This window comes from Cricetulus griseus, chromosome 5 (assembly GCF_003668045.3).
Source record: "Cricetulus griseus strain 17A/GY chromosome 5, alternate assembly CriGri-PICRH-1.0, whole genome shotgun sequence".
Classification (NCBI taxonomy): Eukaryota; Metazoa; Chordata; class Mammalia; order Rodentia; family Cricetidae; genus Cricetulus; species Cricetulus griseus.
Window position 1 is genome coordinate 176,844,215 of NC_048598.1, and position 15,204 is coordinate 176,859,418.

Genomic DNA, 15,204 nt, shown 5'->3' on the forward strand with positions numbered 1-15,204 from the left:
GTGAATTACATGGAAATATCTCACCTCGGATAGCAGAAATGACTCTGGTGATGACACAGGATCAAATGCTGAGTGATGTCTTTATACTTCGTCTATCACAGATTAAAATGGCTAAAGACACATAAGAGAGTGTTCAACATCCTTAGCCATCAGGGAAATGCAAATCAAAATGACTCTGAGATACCATCTTACTCCTGTCAGAACGCCTAAAATCAAAAACACCAATGACAGTTTATGCTGGAGAGGATGTGGAGAAAGGGAAACACTCCTCCCCTGATGGTGGGAGTGCAAACTTGTACAGCCACTTTGGAAATCTGTATGGTGACTCCTCACAAAAATGGGAATGAGTCTACCACAAGATCCAGCAATCCCACTCCTAGGCATATACCCAAAAGAAGCACATTCATATAACAAGGGCATCTGTTATAGCAGCATTGTTTGTAATAGCCAGAAACTGGAAGCAGCCTAGATGCCCCTCAACTGAAGGATGGATAGAGAAAATGTGTTACATTTACACAATGGAGTACTATTCAGCAGAAAAAAATAAACAATGGAATCTTGAAATTTGCAGGAAAATGGATGGAACTCAAAGAAACCATTCTGAGCGAGGTAACCCAATCACAAAAAGACAAACATGATATGTACTCACTCATATGTGGACCTGCTTTATGGTACATAGTAGTGACCGTGCTTTATCAGAGCTGTTTTTAATGATGTTGCTCAGAATGGTTTCCTTCCAGATGATGATTGAGAAGCTAATTTAAAAAAAAAATGGTGCCAGGTACCACAAGACAGAGGGTGAAGGAGATGCCACCCTCAGGATTGGGGAAAGTAAGCAGATGTTCTAGGATACATAGAGAAGCAGAGGTGGCCTGAAAGCTCCTCTGACCGAGGGAGTGCCTTGGTTTACCAGAAACTGGAATGCACACAGTGCCACATGAACCAAGGACCCTAACCTGAACAACTATGGCATGTGCCTCTCAAGGCAGCCAGACTAGACTAACTCCATGATTCCATGCAAACTGTGATGGGTCCAGCAATAACAGATGACTAGTTTTCAAAGGTTCAATGACTTAGCATGTCGTAATTCTCTGTCGTCACTCTGCAGTAGCAGTGTGCAGTGACGACCTGGCATTTGGATGCCAGCAGGGAAGACGCTGGTGTGGGAGGAACATTAGCAATGACAGAGGCATCAATCTCTGTCACAGCCATTCAGTGCTTCCGGGAAAACAAGAGCCCCTTTTTTCCTGGAGCAGAGCTCTGTGAACACTGAAGGAGCATGAATGTGTCACTGCTCAAGCTACACAGTGAAACTTGAGTGTCAACCATGACCAGCAGGAGTCAAAATGGAGCCAAAAATCAGCAGGACAGAAACGAGATGACAGGAGGAGGGGACTCCATAGTCTCTGCGGACTCCTTTTAAAAGTCTGTTTCCTGAACCACGCCTATTGCAGTTGCAAGGTAAAGTCTTCAGTATTCAAACACAGTATAAACACTTTGTTAAATATTGCAGTTCTATTTTCTTGTTTGTTTTATGAAGATTTCTTTATTTTTGATATTTGAAAAATATTTTTACATATAAAATTTTCAGATCACAATTTCACTGCCCAATTCCTCCCTGATCTTTACTACCTCCTTACACTCATTAAACAACCTATGTTTATCTCTATAAGAAAGGAAACACATAGACAAGAAAGTAAAGGATTAAACACCACACACACACACACACACACACACACACACACACACACACACACACAGAGGAAACACACCGATACAACCTGCTGAAAAAGCACATAGTGTTTCTCCATGAAAGAAGAATCCAAATTCTCCTAATTTAGGAGCTTTGAAATAGCCAGGCACAATTATCACCACCACCTGAACCCAAACTTGTCACCAGGAGAACCAAATGTTTCGGTTCCATTTCTATTTTTACAGTGAGAGATTAGGCCTTGATGTTTCTACAGGGTCTACACAGGTCTCAGGAATGACTGCTTCCTAAGACAGGATGAGGATTTGGATCTCAGCATCCTGCTGACTGACCCAGGTCTCCTCCACCTCCTTCTTCTCCAGCTGGCCTAGGTCCTTATCTAAGAAGCACCCTGCTCGTGAATATGCAACTCACGTGAGTCTATGAATGTAAATACAGGGATGTCCACACCACCAACAACATATGATCAGTGTCCTCTCCACAGTCACTGAGCAGACAGGTCCTCACCATGGGATGGAGCTGCATCATCCTCTTCCTAGTGACAGCAGCTACAGGTAAGGGTTCCAAGTTCCAGACTTGAGGAGGGGCCATGCACTCAGGGGACAGTGACATCACTCTGCCTTTCTTTCCACAGGTGTCCACTCCCAGGTCCAGTTGCAGCAGTCTGGAGCTGAGCTGGTGAGGCCTGGGGTCTCAGTGAAGGTGTCCTGCAAGGCTTCAGGCTTCACCTTTAGTAGCTATACTATGCACTGGGTGAAGCCGAGGCCTGGACAGGGTCTGGAGTGGATTGGATGGATTTATCCTGGAGATGGTGATACTGGGTACAATCAGAAGTTCCAGAGCAAGGACACACTGACTGCAGACACATCCTCCAGCACAGCCTACATGGAGCTCAGCAGCCTGACATCTGAGGACTCTGCAGTCTATTACTGTGCAAGAGACACAGTGTTGCAACCACATCCTGAGTGTGTCAGAATCCCTGGAGGAGCAGGAAGCTGCCCTGGGACTGAGATAATAGAGAAGATCAGCCTGGAGACTTGCTCAGAAATGATCATTCTGAGTGTGACTTGGACTGTCTCTTTATCACAGTACTATAGTGACTTTGTTCACTTTTCCAAAGCAAAGGATGTCTGAGAATGATGTGAAGCTGATCCAAGATGCCCCCTACAATGCACCAGGCTTGACCACATCTTTATCAGTGACAACCTCCATTGACATGCTTCTTAATGAAACAAAAATAAAGACTAGCTGTGTCAGTACTTTATGACACAAACATCCTTTAAATCTAAGAGACTGGACTAGATGGGAATAAACAATGAGTATATGATTTTGAACTGTAAAAACAAATCAACAATATCAGGCAAACCAAAACCTATTTCATCCCACTTTGCTGTATCTGATAATACACCAAGTTCTTTGTTTCAATTTGTTCCCATAGATTTGTGGGGAGTCACTTTACCTTTCCCTTGCAAATCTAATTTTAAACTTTTATTTATAAGTAAGTCTAATTGAAATGTATTTGTTAGTAGAATCAAATTTCTTATTGTTTTAGTCTTAGTGATGGAGCTGAACGCCATGCAGTAGAGGCCTCAGGGTGTGGAATTTGCTGCTTAGGGCTCCTGATCAGAGCACTGGGGCCAGATCTGTGGGATTCCCAGGTCGGAATGAAAGAGGACCTTTCATGACATTAGGAACCCTGTGTTCTCATTCTCTTGTATCCCGAAACCAGATCATCTTTGACATAAGTTCTGCATTGACATTAACTGGACATTGTTGTACGGTGCACAGTGCCCTCCTCCATACACAATATTTCTGTTCTAAGTGGCAGCAAGGAAGACTATGACTTCTCTGTATTCTTTGTTCTATTATAACTTTGGCATGTCTGAAGTCAATAATTTCTGTCTAAGAATCTTTTTGTCTTTTAGTTTTATTTTACTTAGTAGAGTCCACATACACCTTGATGGTAAAAAAAATCATGAATAGAAATAATTCTGTCTTGATATAATGGGAACAATCTGATAATATTAAGACAACAAAGACAAGAAAAACATCAAAGTGGGATAATAGGGGCCAGCAAGGGTGTTTCCTGACTCTACTCAGAGTTTACTCCTCTCGGTTAACCACACACAAGGCCCAGGGGACCAACTCCTATGGCAGTTAGAACCGTCCCCTAGAAGGACACAAGATCAGTTAGTTCCTAGAATCCATGTCTCTCTCCTGGGAATGCTACAATAACAGAAATGACCCAATTCTTCAATCACCATGAAGACAGTTTATCTCGTAGTGGAATAAATTTCTCTATTGAAGAACTAGGCCCCATGTGTGTGGACAGCAGATGGGGTTTTAGAGCAGAAAGGACAAAAGTACTTGTGGTCCTATCCCTAACCCAGAATCAAAATACAATTATAACATCTTTCAAATGAAATATTAGATTATCTAAGGGATTTTGACTGAGAAAACCAAATACCCCTAAGCATAGGCTGCAGGTTCATCAGCTGATGTCGTCAGGTGTCCAATTCTAATGCATTTGGGAGGTTCCCTGTTTCATTTTTATCATACAGTTCCTTCTCCTATATAGAACAGCTTCTAATTGTGGTTTTATGGGATTCCTGAGCATGTAAATCAGGTGGTCTCTGCATCCACACCTGTTTCATGTGCCTTTTCTTGGACATTTGCCTCCAGTTTTTTGTTTGTTTTGTCCTGTTCCAATGTGTTATTTTTATCTAGTTTTACTTTATTATATTTTAGTCACTAGAAGCCTATTTGTTTTCAAAAGACAAGAAGGTATTCAATATGGATGGGGAGGACTTGGGAGCTGAGGAGGGAGGAGGAATTATGGGATGCAGCTGACTCTATCAGCAGGTGTTTCCTCTACATTCCACAGTCTGGATGGAGCGAGAAGTAGGTGTGGAGCCTGTGCTTCAACAAGACGACAGCGAGCTAATTTTCTGGGAATGATTGAAGCCCATCATATTTGTGGAAAAGGCAAGAAAATACTGAGCAGTGTGGGCTTCCTGATCAAAACCAGGAACTCAGGAATACAAGCATGAAAAGAACATTAGCACTGACCTGAGACCTTGAAACTAAAGGGGTCTGGTGGCATTGAGGGAGTGGGTTATCATTTCATACATGTATGAAAAATTCCAAAATATTGTTTAATATAACTATTCAATTTCATGGTAGGCATACCTGTTATAAGTTGTTTTTAAGATACATTAGTATATAGAATCATAATAAATTAAAACCCTTACATCAAAGTAATATTTAAAACTAAGATCTAAATATGAGTGAAAAGACATAATGTTTGTCTTTCTCAGTCTGGGTTACCTCACTCAAAACTGTTCCTCAGTTTAACCAGTTATCCAGAAATTGATTTTGTTTTTCTTTACTTGCAAATGCAATTAATCTGTTCATATTTATCAGATTTCTATTTCACAATATCTGTTTATGTACACCTAGAATGATTCTATTCCATAATCAGTATCAATATGGTTTGTCTCCTTGAAGTTTCAAAAGCAAGACTGACACATATTTGTAGTTGTTTCTTTGAACCTTAGTCACTTTCCTGGGAAACCCATAGAAACAGTAGAGACACAACCCACAAGATCCAAAACCCACTGTGAAGTTCCTTGCCTTCGTTCAGAATAAACTCAACAAGTGAAATATTATAATTCAACATTTTCTTCTCCTGTGGGATGTCATTATTTCAAGATTCCTCATCCCGTGACTTATTGTCCAAACCTTATGGAAGTGCCACACCTTCAAGAGTTCAGATAGACAGAACGATACCTGAACACAACCTAGAGACCAGGCAGGAGATGCCTTGGTTAACCCAGACATGGAACCTCTGCTTCCTCTAAGGATATTAAAATTAAATTTGAGTTAATACCTAAGGATGATAAACACACCCAAGCAAAATGTTGGCTTGCTCCAACAAATATATAAATTAGGCATTTGAATAGCTTTGTCCTTAACAAAATCTAACTCTGGAGAACAGTCATAATTCTTAAGCATATATTCTTTGGAAAAGGGGATCAATTCTAGGCAATGGAGCATGCTACACTACTGAATTTAGTCCCCAAAGGAGGCTTTAGATTTTAATATTTCTATTCAACATTAACTCAGCTTTATATCAATTGTCTCTAAATTTTTAAAATGATATTTTATTATAATTCTGAAGCAGAATGAGTTTTTGAAATGTTTAAAGGACAAAACATTAAAGAGTTTAGCACACACACAATAAGTGACATTTGAACATTGTTACTGCTAACTCATCCATTTAACATCTGCCTTCTGTTCTAATGACTGCCTCCTCTACTGCTTCAACCCTAGCCCAGATGATATAGCAAGAAGAAATGCAAATTTGTCTCCCTCTGCTCATGAAAACCAGCCCAGACCTCTGAGCCTGTAGCTCTAGCAGAGGGGCCCAGTCCTGACTTCCCTTGTCTCCCGTTCAGGGATCAGCACTGAACACAGACCTCTCACCATGGAGTTGTGGTTGAGCTGCATCTTCCTCGTATCTATTTTTAAAGGTCGTTTATGGGAACAAGAGATGCTGAATGTGTGGGAGCCCGAGTAAGAAGAGGGCGTGAGTAAGAGGGACAATGGATATGTGTAACATTTTCCTGACCCGAATTCTCTACTATTGCAGGTGTCCAGTGTGAGGTGCAGCTGTTGGAGTCTGGGGGAGGCTTCATAGGTCCTGGGGGTTCCCTGAAACTCTCCTGTGCAGCCTCTGGGTTCACCTTCAGTGATTACTACATGAGCTGGTTCCGCCAACCTCCAGGGAAAGGGCTCGAGTGGGTTGCAGAGAGTAGAAACAAAGCGAGTAGTTACACAACACAGTACAGTGCATCTGTGAAGGGCCGGTTCACCATCTCCAGAGATAATTCTAAAAGCATGCTGTACTTGCAAATGGACAGCCTGAAACCTGAGGACACAGCCACTTACTACTGTGTAAGGGACTCCACAATGAGGGGACTCCAGACACAAACCTCGCTGCAGGGAGGTTTGTACCAACAGGGGGCGCATTTCCCCTTCTCTTTCTTCCTTACAAACCCTCCTTTGTAGACCAGTGTCTCTGCCATTAATATACTCCAACTTTATTGGAAGCTACCAAGTCCCTGCCATATCATGTCTCCTAGCCCAGATCCACCACAGCAGTCTGCACACACTGTGTGTTTACTACCCCAGTATCGCTTCCCTGAGGACCAGTCTCCAGTATCTTACGGTTTGACAGGAAACCTACGATGTCAGCTCACTACCAATAAACCTGAGTTTTCTGAATTATCTGGAGCTGGTGAGGGGGACAGCTTTTAAATCTCTGGGGCTGGTAAAGAAGGGAAGGAACACACACACACACACACACACACACACACATATGAACACACACACAAACACACACACACACACACAAACACTCTCAAATACTCACACAATCACACACTCTCTCAAATACTAACAGATATGCACACACATTCACACATACACACACTCACACACTCACACATATGCACACAGACACACTCACACACACAGACTCACTCACACATTCACACACTCACAACACACTCACATACACTCACACACATACTCACACACTGACACACACTGACACACACACACACACACACTCACACACACACTCACACACACACTCACACACACTGAAGGTCTCTGTGTCAGCTTCTGGCTCAGGTCTTCATTTCTTTTCTGACTTCTATCGGGATTCGTCCCCTCTATCCCTCTTGTCTGGCTCCTAAATCTCCTTCTACATCTTTCCTGGTGTTTTCCTTCTCCTGTCTTCATTCTTTCCTTACAGCTCACCTACCACAGTAGAATCTTTCCAGCAATACAAAAATTACTATGAGGTTACATTCTACTTTTCAAGTGAATTCTTACAATAAATACAAATAAAAAATAACACGTTTTCCATATTCCTTACATGGTTAACCTTTTAGGTTTTACAGGTGAAAAACAAATCGCCCAAGGAAAACATACATTCATACCCAAGTAATTTGTTACAGATTAACAATGTCCAAGCAAGAAAGATATTGTTTTACTGCCAGGCTGCATTTTGCAGTTACAAAGAAAGGACCAATAATTTTATTATTTATCTCTAAAGATAATCTTACAAAAAATCTTAGAAGAATCATAAACCTAAAAATTATATATGAAAAAGAAACATCTCTATTTTAAATCCTCAGGGTGCACCCCCACTCATTAACAGATCTGTTTATATGCATATACATTATATATTATATCAGTAAGGGTAAGGGCAGAAAATGGTACAAGTAATTAATCATTGCCTCTTGTCACCAACCAATCCTAGCAAGGAAGGCATGTCAGCCAACAATAACTGGCTGCTGTATATTTTTTCCTGGACGTTAATGAGATCTTTCATTCCACTCTGTACCTTTTTAAACTTCAGGTCATTTCCCAAGGTTTTCACCTTGCAGCTGTTAGCAAAAACACCTTCAACTAGCCTTAAGTCATTCCAAAAGATTTCTTTCAGTGTAGATGCACTTTTAAACCTGTAAGCACATCTCCCAACACTAAGATTAAAAGAATTTGGGCTAGTTGGACTTCTGGGACTCAGATCTTTCTCTTAATCATTAACCTAAGCCGCAGTCTGTAAGATTCCGCAATAGAAACTCACATGTTCTAACTGTGTGATATTTCATTGTTCTTATTTTCTATCCTCTGAAGCCCCTGTTTTATCAGGGGCAACATTTCATCCCATCTTTATTTATATTAACTTTTCTATTAAACTAACCTCTGTCAGAATAAAAGTGGTTCCCAACCTCAGCAGACAGCAGTACTCAGGGCTACATACGACTCAGGGAGTGCTATGTCTATCAAGGTTGAAGCTCACACAGTAGGGACAGTGCTTACAGAAAAGAGCTACAGAGCACATGACAAAGCAATGTCCACTGCCCTGTATAATTCAGAACATGGAGAACTGGGGAGAAACTAACACTAAAATGCATCTTTCTTCTGTTTGCCAGTATAAATGAAATGGATGACACTCTGTGTTTACCAAGGAGAATATCTTAATATGATACAAAACTTTCCAACTATTATCTTTATTGCCAGACTATCCCAAGCACACTTATAACACAAACTAGGACATGACATTTCTAGGCTCCCACAGCAGAACTTATCATATTCCAGGAAGACATGCAAATAAGGCTCTTGTCTTCTCATGAAAACCAGCCCAGAACTGACCCTGAAGCTCAGGCAAAGAAGCCCAGTCCTGGATTCCCAGGTCTTCACATTCAGTGAGCAGCACTGAACAACACCCACACCATGGATTTGGGGCTGATTTGGGTTTTCCTTGTTACTCTGTTAAGAGGTAATTTATGGAGAAGAATAGGAACTGAGTATGTTTGTGTACAAGAGCGGTGTAAATACCAAGCTTGTTTGGCAGTTACTGACAGGATAATCTGTGTTTTCAGGTGTCAGTGTGAGGTGCAGCTTGTGGAGTCGGGGGGTGGCCTAGTGCAGCCAGGACAGTCCCTGAAACTCTCCTGTGCAGCCTCTGGATTCACCTTCAGTGACAACTGGATGGGTTGGGTCCGCTAAGCTCCCGACAAGGGACTGGAGTGCATTGCAGAAATTAATGGAGATAGCAGTACCACAAAGTATGCACTATCCTTGAAGGATCGATTCACCATCTCCAGAGACAACGCCAAGAACACTCTACCTGCAAATGAACAGTGTCTGAGGACACCGTCACTTATTACTGTGTTATAGACACTGTGAGGGATCTCAGTGTGAACCCAGACATAAACCTCACTGTGAGGCCGCTCACAGCCACCAGGGGGCGCACAGCACACACAGAGCACTGGTTCAGCCCAGCAAATAATGCAGACATGATCCTATCTAGTATATGGGCTCCATTTATTTTTTAATCTAACAAGTTTCCCCGGAATTCTCTCTACATGTATGTACTGAAGTGATACGATGTCCTCGAAACATTATATTTTTGTACTATCATAAAAATATGAGGCATAGTCGCTCATGAACTAAATGCAAACTGATAGAGATGAGGACATAAAGGACCCCGCCTTTGTCAATGAAATCACATGGTGAAGAAGTTGGTGGACACTCCTGAATATTTTCACATTCTAGGCAGAGGCTTGGTCAGATTTCATGATTATAATTCTCATAGAATGTGTGTTTAAGAAAAACCCAGGATTTAGGCAGAGCCAAGATAGTTAGACCATAAAATCTAGCTGGTCTGGAATCTTCTCTCTCTCCTCCTCTGTCCCTGCAGTGTCCATCAGGTTCAGATCTGCCCAGATCTGTGTTTTCTAAACCAAAGCTTCCCAATACCACTGTCCCTCCTTTGTCTGTATCATGTGCAGAAATCTATGAGCTGACCTGTATTCTAGTCTGCTTGACTCGTTGCTAAACACGGAGGCCAACACTGTTCTCCCATGATATCCTAGAGCTCAGCTGGGTCATCTACAGTTCTGGACCCTGGAGCCCATTCAAATGTGAATTAATAAATTAACAGATATAAGAGCCACAGGTTCAATTGTCCTGTCAGCATGTCAGTCAACACTCACACAGTGAAGGCTGCACACAAAGCAATCCTGTGTCATTCTTCATAATTAAATATATTGACTGAGAAATCAAACAGACGTGGATCCTGTATGTTAACTTCCTTAGACTCTAGAAAGGAAACCTGACTTAAGGACCCCTGGTAGAATTAGGACTTACAACTGCCTGGGATAGAGCTTGAATGAGAATGAGAAATTAAAGACAAGTGGTCATGTGATGGAATTGAGCCCATCTTTCTGGGAGGCTGTGCAGGGCATTTGGAGGACTTGTTTCCCTGCCTGGGGGGCCCATAATCCAGCAGCAAACAGCTCAAAGAGAATCCATGGAGTCAGGGTCTATGATGCTTTTTATCCGAGGAGTGGTTAGGTGGAAAGACAAGCACACTCTCTGGACAGTTTCCTTCTTTCTTTCTGTATTCTTTCCTCTGTGTCCTATAATCTCTCTTCTCTTCTCTTTCCAGAAATGTTCCTTCTTGTTCTCTTGATGTTTTCCTCCTCTGATCCTTATTTTTCCCTTATGCTTTTAGACCACAGCAAAATCTTTCAAGCAATATAAAAATTACATTGTGGTTACATTCAGTTTTTAAGTGAATAATTATAATGAATGTAAGTTTTAAAAAACAGGATATTTTCCATATCCCATGTGTGATTAAAGGTTTTACACATTACAGGTGAAAAAGAACTGGTCACAAGAACATGTGTGCATCCATAGCCAAATAACTTGTTACAGATTAAATGTGTCAGCAAGCAAGGTATTCTTCTCACCCAGTTCTTTACTGGCAGGTTGTATTTTGTGGCTACAAAGAAAGGACCAATCATTTTATTCTTTATCTTGAAAAGTAACATATCCTTATACAAAATCTTAAAAGAATGAGAAATCTAAACTTTTGTCTATGTAAACTGTCAGCTCTACTTTAAATCTTTAGGGTGCATACCCACTCATTAATTGTTTTTTTTTTAATATCAGGAGACTGAGGGCACAACACGAAACAAGGAATTAATCATCATATTTGATGGACAACCAACCCTAAGCATAAAAGCATGTCAGCTAACAGTAATTGTGCTGCTTTGTATTTGTGACCCTCACCTAATGAATCTATAATTCATCTAAGTGTCCTTGTGAACTTCAGATTATTTTCTGGGACATTTCATCTCAAAGCTACTATCAAATCATCTAATCCAACATGAAATTATTTTCAGGCTTGGTTGAAGCTATGATTCACATGCAACCTGTGAATGCATCTTTCAACATTAGGATAGAAATAATCTGAGACAGCCTGGCTCCTGGGGACTCAATTGTTTTCCCTAATCATTAACCTGAACTACAGTCTAAGCATCGCTGGAGGTGAAACTCATAGGCCCTTGCTATAGTGATATTAGCATGTATTTATTTTTCACCATCAAATGTCAATTAAACTGATCTTTTTATTATCAATTACATAGAACAGCTTAAGAGAAATCATCCTAAAAACTCATAGGGAAAAACATGCATTAGAACTGGATATTTCCCTGAGATAGTCAGACCGTATTACAGGCAGTGGGGATCTCCTTACATCCAAACACCATGTAAGATACCAGAGAAGATGGCAGGAGCAAACAGGGAAAGGCACAGTGGAAGCAAAGACATTCTGGGGTCTGTGGACTCCAGGTTTTGCCTATCAGGGATTCACCCTCCAGGGCTTCATCTCCTGGTGGCCTGACACCTGAACTTCAATGGCCACCTGTTGCTCCTCTGGCAGGGCCATCTGCTGACATGCAGAAATCAAATATTGGGCCCTGACTTGAAGTTCAGCTTCTCAGTCACTCCCCATTTCTAGCAACAAATAGGTAAACATGCAGCGAAGGAAACTGAGTCAGATGATGACAAGAAATTCACAAAAAAAGAAATTCACAGACTGTCTGGAAAAGCCTTATGCATGTGATTATCAGAGCACTGGGATTCAGGCACTTCTCGTGACCCCACTACAGAGAGGGAGTTTTCATTCTGAGGAAGCTGCTACACTCATAACTGGAGCAGACTTGGGAAGTTTTATGTCCTTCAGTGATGAGGCCCACACAGTAATCTAACACTAACTAAATGAGCAATAGAAAGCAAAGTTACTGCTATTTATTAACTATAACATGGAAAGCTGAGTTGAAATGAAGATCAAAACATGTCTTCTGATTGCAAGGATTAATAAGGAAGTAGATGGCAACTGGAAATGACGAAATTTATGCCAATTTCCCATCATTAATATTATAAACCCAGCACACTAACAAATAATCCAGGATCTGCCATCTCCAGACTCCACTACAGAGCTTGCTATAAAGCAGGAAGACATGCAAATGGGCCCTCTCTCTGCTCATGAAAAGTAGCCCCGCCCTCACTTAGCAGCTCAAACAGAGGAGCTCAGCTGTGGATCCCAAGACTTCACTCAGGGATCAGCATGGAGTTGGGGCTGAGCTGCATTTTCCTTGTTGCTCTCTTAAAAGGTAATTTATGGAGAGCAGTAGATGCTGACTGTGTGAGTGGACATTAATCTGAGGGACAATGGACATGTGTGATGATTTCTTGACCAGGATTTTTTATGTTTGCAGGTGTCCAGTGTGAAGCGCAGCTGGTGGAGTCTGGGGGTGGCTTGGTGAAGCCTAGGGGGTCCCTGAAACTCTCCTGTGCAGCCTCTGGATTCACCTTCAGTAGCTACGGGATGAACTGGGTCCGCCAGGCTCCAGGGAAGGGGCTGGAGTGAGTTGGAGAAATTTACTATGATAGCAGTACCATAAATTATGCACCATCCATGAAGGGCCGGTTCACCATCTCCAGAGACAATGCCAAGAACTCTCTGTACCTGCAAATGAACAGTGTGAAGTCTGAAGACACCGCCACTTATTACTGTGCTAGATACACAGTGAGGAGATCTCAGTGTGAACCCAGACATCAACCTCACTGTGAAGCCGCTCACGACCACCAGGCGGCGCACAGCACACACAGAACACATTTACATCCCAGGAGATTATAAAGACATAACTATCTACTCTTATCTGCAGCTTAGGGTCCTTTCATCTTTCCGTTCCCAGAAAGTCTCTCTTAATAGTTTTGCATTTGGTGACTATTGTCCTCAATACATTTCCTGTGTTTCTGCTGTTATTTAAGAATTGGAGGCAGAATCTCCAATGAACAAAATGCAAAGTGACAGCGATGAGGGTAAAAACATCTCCATTATATCACTGATGTCACAGCAGGAAGTTCATGGGTGTTCTGGTGTCTTTTTTTTTAGTTCAGTGAGATTCTGTGTCACATTTCTTTATTAGAGTTGCTTCTATATTTCAGGGAAAATCAAGAAGAAAGTGGGCCCAGATACTGAACCACAATCACTGCCAAGACTCAAACCTCCCTCCTCTCACTGCTGACTGTAAACATCAGGTTCACTTCTGACATCCGCTTTTTTGTGGCTAATTTAGTTTTTATGACTTCTCTCTCTGTTCATCATGGAATTTGTACAAACTGATTCCTTTGGTAAGTCTGTGTCTGTGTGGAAACGGTGTGTTAAGCATGAGTTATTTTTTCCACAAGAACCCTAAGTGGAATTGCATCACCAGGAAAGGATTCAACATATGTATCTCCTCACATGCTAATGTTCATGAGAAGCTAGATCTGCTCACCTAGAAAATCTCTCACACACAATTGGCCATTTTATTTAAATCTAACAGTGATCATGTTGGGTGTATGGGTGTCACCTGAGTAGTGACAGAGACAGCTCTTTTCTCTAAGAGCCACCGAAATTCCAGCTTTGTTCTCTGAGTTGATCTCCGCAGTGTCCAAAAGGTTAAGAATATCTGCCTTAGTTATTTTCTTATTGCTTTGACAAAACACCGTGACAAATACAGCTTACAAAGAAATCATTTAATTGCTCTTACAGTTTCCAAACATTAGTATCCTATATATGCAAACCAAAGGCATAGTGACAGGAGTAGCAGCTGAGGGCTAACAACTTGATCCCCAAGCAGGCAGCAGAGAGGCACACTGAAAATACCATGTAACTGTAGAATCTCAAAGCCTTTTACCATGCACTCACATTCTCCAACAAGACCACACCTACTAGTACTGCCCAAAGAGTTCTTTTAACTGAGGACCAAGTACTCAAAACAGGAGCCAGTGGGGGACCTTGTAATTCAAACTAACACAGCCCCAGTCACTGAAAGGAATGCAGAATTGAAAGTTAGTAACATACAAGGAACATGGAGTTTGGAGCAGAATGTAGCAGTCCTGTCAGGGAGAGCAAGAAATGACAGATTCCATTGGCTGAGTCTGGAAGGTTGGGCAGACCTAGTCCTGTCCATGAAAAGTGGTTTTCCACCAGGTGTTATGTTCCACATTGTATGCTAAAAAGTTCCACAAGAATCTACTTAGTGAAAGCTGAAAGTGGTATTTTATGATGAGGTCATATCTCAGGGACTGGAAAGGCTCTCCAGTTGGCAACTGAGATCAGTCTGCTGCCCCAATGCTCTACTTCACACTTGCTGTGTTTAAGAAGAGCAACATTAAATCCACAACATGACGTCCTCCAGAAAGGGATTGCCTTTGGCATGCTCATTCCTAAATGGGATGTCTTTGTCACAACCCTCCCCTCAGTGTTCAGGAACCTATGAAGAAGAATGGATGGAATGATTGCAAGAACCACAAGTTATGGGAAGCATCAAGGAAACAGTTTCTAGGACACAATATAGCAAGTGCACATATGAACTCGGATACTGTGAACAAGACATAGAGAAGCTCAAGCCTGTTCTTATTTCTTCCTGTACAAATAAAGCTTGTCTGGAGATCAGAGGATGGAACTTACCACTAGCTAACCATAGAGGTCTGGAGGTCTGTACAGACAGACAGAAGGTGAGATGTCTTGGCAGGCAGAAGATATAAGTAGGAAGAAACCGGTACTTGTTCTCATT

General features: G+C 41.7%; 1 pseudogene and 2 gene segments (V, D, J or C); all 3 read left to right on the top strand.

Annotated features, from left to right (window-relative positions):
- Nucleotides 1-2,219: 2,219 nt before the first annotated feature.
- LOC113838199 lies at nucleotides 2,220-2,659 on the top strand (the record flags this gene model as incomplete). The annotated part of the segment is given in 2 exon segments: nucleotides 2,220-2,265; nucleotides 2,346-2,659. Coding segments are annotated over 2 exon segments (360 nt in total), but the record flags the coding sequence as incomplete, so codon positions are not given.
- Nucleotides 2,660-6,197: 3,538 nt separating this feature from the next.
- On the top strand, nucleotides 6,198-9,295 carry LOC118237645. The segment is given in 4 exon segments: nucleotides 6,198-6,243; nucleotides 6,363-6,719; nucleotides 7,672-7,723; nucleotides 9,169-9,295. Coding segments are annotated over 4 exon segments (582 nt in total).
- Nucleotides 9,296-12,704: 3,409 nt separating this feature from the next.
- On the top strand, nucleotides 12,705-13,277 carry LOC118237746 (annotated as a pseudogene).
- The last annotated feature ends 1,927 nt before the right edge of the window (nucleotides 13,278-15,204 follow it).